This window comes from Etheostoma spectabile, unplaced genomic scaffold, assembly GCF_008692095.1.
Source record: "Etheostoma spectabile isolate EspeVRDwgs_2016 unplaced genomic scaffold, UIUC_Espe_1.0 scaffold393, whole genome shotgun sequence".
Taxonomy (NCBI): domain Eukaryota; kingdom Metazoa; phylum Chordata; class Actinopteri; order Perciformes; family Percidae; genus Etheostoma; species Etheostoma spectabile.
This window is the reverse complement of record NW_022605598.1, coordinates 606,257-608,598: the sequence shown is the minus strand read 5'-3', so window position 1 is coordinate 608,598 and position 2,342 is coordinate 606,257. Positions and strand designations below refer to the sequence as shown.

The 2,342-nt window shown below is 45.4% G+C and overlaps 1 protein-coding gene across 2 annotated transcripts in view; it reads right to left on the bottom strand.

Annotated features, from left to right (window-relative positions):
- Positions 1 to 2,342, bottom strand: part of LOC116686544 (dapper homolog 3) — a 49,817-nt gene that overhangs the window by 41,859 nt on the left and 5,616 nt on the right. The window contains exon 2 of one of the 2 annotated variants that reach the window (XM_032511556.1): positions 1,579 to 1,919. In XM_032511556.1, the coding sequence (XP_032367447.1) occupies positions 1,579 to 1,869 (291 nt within the window). In that variant the 5' untranslated portion in view covers positions 1,870 to 1,919. Of the gene's footprint in view, positions 1 to 1,578; positions 2,037 to 2,342 lie in introns of those variants that run through there. The other variant, XM_032511557.1, reaches the window with a different exon arrangement.

The following is a 2,342-nucleotide window of genomic DNA, read 5'->3' as shown; positions in this document are numbered from 1 at the left end:
TGTGTGTGTGTGTGTTTGTGTGTGTGCGCACGCGTCAGTCGCAGTGGGAACTGAGCAGCCCTGCCCGCTGCAGAGAGCTGACAGGATTGAAACAGCAGCTGCTTCAGCAACATCAGAGTGAAAAAACATTACAGCGTACATTGATGTTAAAATGTATACAGGCTGGCAGGACGGTCTGACATGTTATGCACGGTCCTTCTTTCAGTTTTGTTGGTAAATGTGAGATGTTCGAGTCACACATGTCTCATTAAACAAAAAAATGAATATGGCAACGTACGCGTGACGTCAACCCGTTCTCACCCCCGCTCGGCCATTAGCTCTCAGAATCACTTGCTGATACAGAGTCTGGCACGTGGGACTGCTGGGATTGGTTGAAGTCGCGGGAAACTCCAGTTATTGGTCAAATTGCAAAAAAAGTTGCGATGATTGGTCAATATTGCGAGTCGCACCAAAGTGATTGTTTGAATTTGCGTGAATTTAAGCAATTGCAACATCACAAAATCCTGGAGGGACTGGCTTCTTGTTTTTTCTTATGTCCTCGTTTCTGTAGTGTCTGTGTTTTGGGAACTCTATGGGTTCTACTTACCATTCAGAGAGCTGGTTCACAACCAAATCTCAGTATGTAAAAAAACTAAAATATGATACCTAAAATATTTCTTTGTCAAGAGTCACACCAAATCTATCTTGTTTCTTGTGGACAGCCTTACATTTCTCAGTGCATCTTCTTATCAGCTGCAGTGCATCCATGCTTTATGTCCGTCTCAAACCGGTACAATGTGAGTTCTACGGATATGATGTTGCAATTTTGGAAAGTGCGTTAAATGCTATATATTTGGCATTTGCCTGATAATCCAAACTGCTGTCTTGTATTGTAAGCAAAACAGGCCCCTTTCAGCGGCTAATGTAGCTGAGAATGCTGCTGTTGGTTTTGGAATGTAGCCCATTACAAAGAGTTCCAAAAGGTTTGATGTAATCTAGACCCAATCTGCAAGCGTAAGGGCAATCTTCATGAATTAATGTCCGTGTAATCCATGGACTTTAGCATGAAGTGGTTAGAGTAAGGAAGCTCCCCAAAATCTGCCCTTAAATGGTAACGTGTGACTTCAGGGGCCCTCCTGACATTTCCATATCTGCACACTGAGGTCCTTTTCATTTTCCCTGAGCCTACTCAGTGCTAGGGAATCTAACCCAGTTTCCACAGAAGGGTCCAGGGGCCTTCCAAGAAGAGATCCACAACAGAAAAATGATTCAAACCCATGACCTATTTTTTTTTTTTTTTAGTCAGCACAAATGTATCAAATGCCCCCCCCGCCTCGCTGACTGTACATACATGTACAGAAGACTTATGAGCCAGGGACCTCTGACAACAATAAGCAGTCAGACCAGACCTTATCCAACTGTTGCTCTGTATTCACTGAAGGATCCCACTGCACACACTTACTTATCTGCTAACTTTTAGAAACGGATCCAACTACACTTTAGTCAACATTACAGTTATAAGGCTGCACTAATTACCTAAGTTTTTTTTTATTTTTATTTTTTTTACATCAGTCTCAATCAATCACAAACATGACTTACAGTTTGGAGCCTGAGGCTGTGGACATCCGACGCCTCTCCGTTTGATGCGTCCAGGGCGCAGCGTGCCGAGCGTAGAGCTCCCCAAGGCGGACGGCGGGGAGCCGGAGAGTCCCCGAGGCAGAGAGCGCTCAGCACCCGGCATTCCTGCCTCTGTTTGAGCAGCTCCAGCTCACACAGGCCGGCCAAGCTGGCCTCGAGCCGCTCCTTATTCCGACTGCGCTCCGCTTTAATGGGCAGAGAGAACCCCGGGAACATGGCTCCAAAAGAGCCTGGGAGCTTTTGTAAAGACATCCTGGCTTCCCGTTTTCCTCTTTACTGTTTCCCAACAAAGGGAGGCTGGACTCACCGCTGTCGGACTCAGACCCGTTCCCCTCCTCTCGCCTGAGCTCCTCGTCCTCCGGTGAAGTTAGTTTGAAGTTGGACACACCTTTCCTCCTGCCAGCGGGCTCTTCTCACGTCCCCCCCCCACCCCCGTGTTGGCAGTCTTTGTCCTTGGTTTAACGGATGCGGGCTGCTTTAGGAAGGGCCAATATTAATGTTTAAATAGCCTAACACAAAACCAATGTTTTTTTTTTTTACAATACTTCACGCTAGCTCTCCTATATTGGTTAAAATTATGATTCAATTAGCATCATTACATACATACATAACATGCAGTTGAAGAAGCTTAAAATCCCTTTTGAACAGATGTGTCCTAGTGGGGTGTGTAGTCACTTCATCATGTCACATGGATACATGTAAATGTAAATGTAAATGTGCTGTAT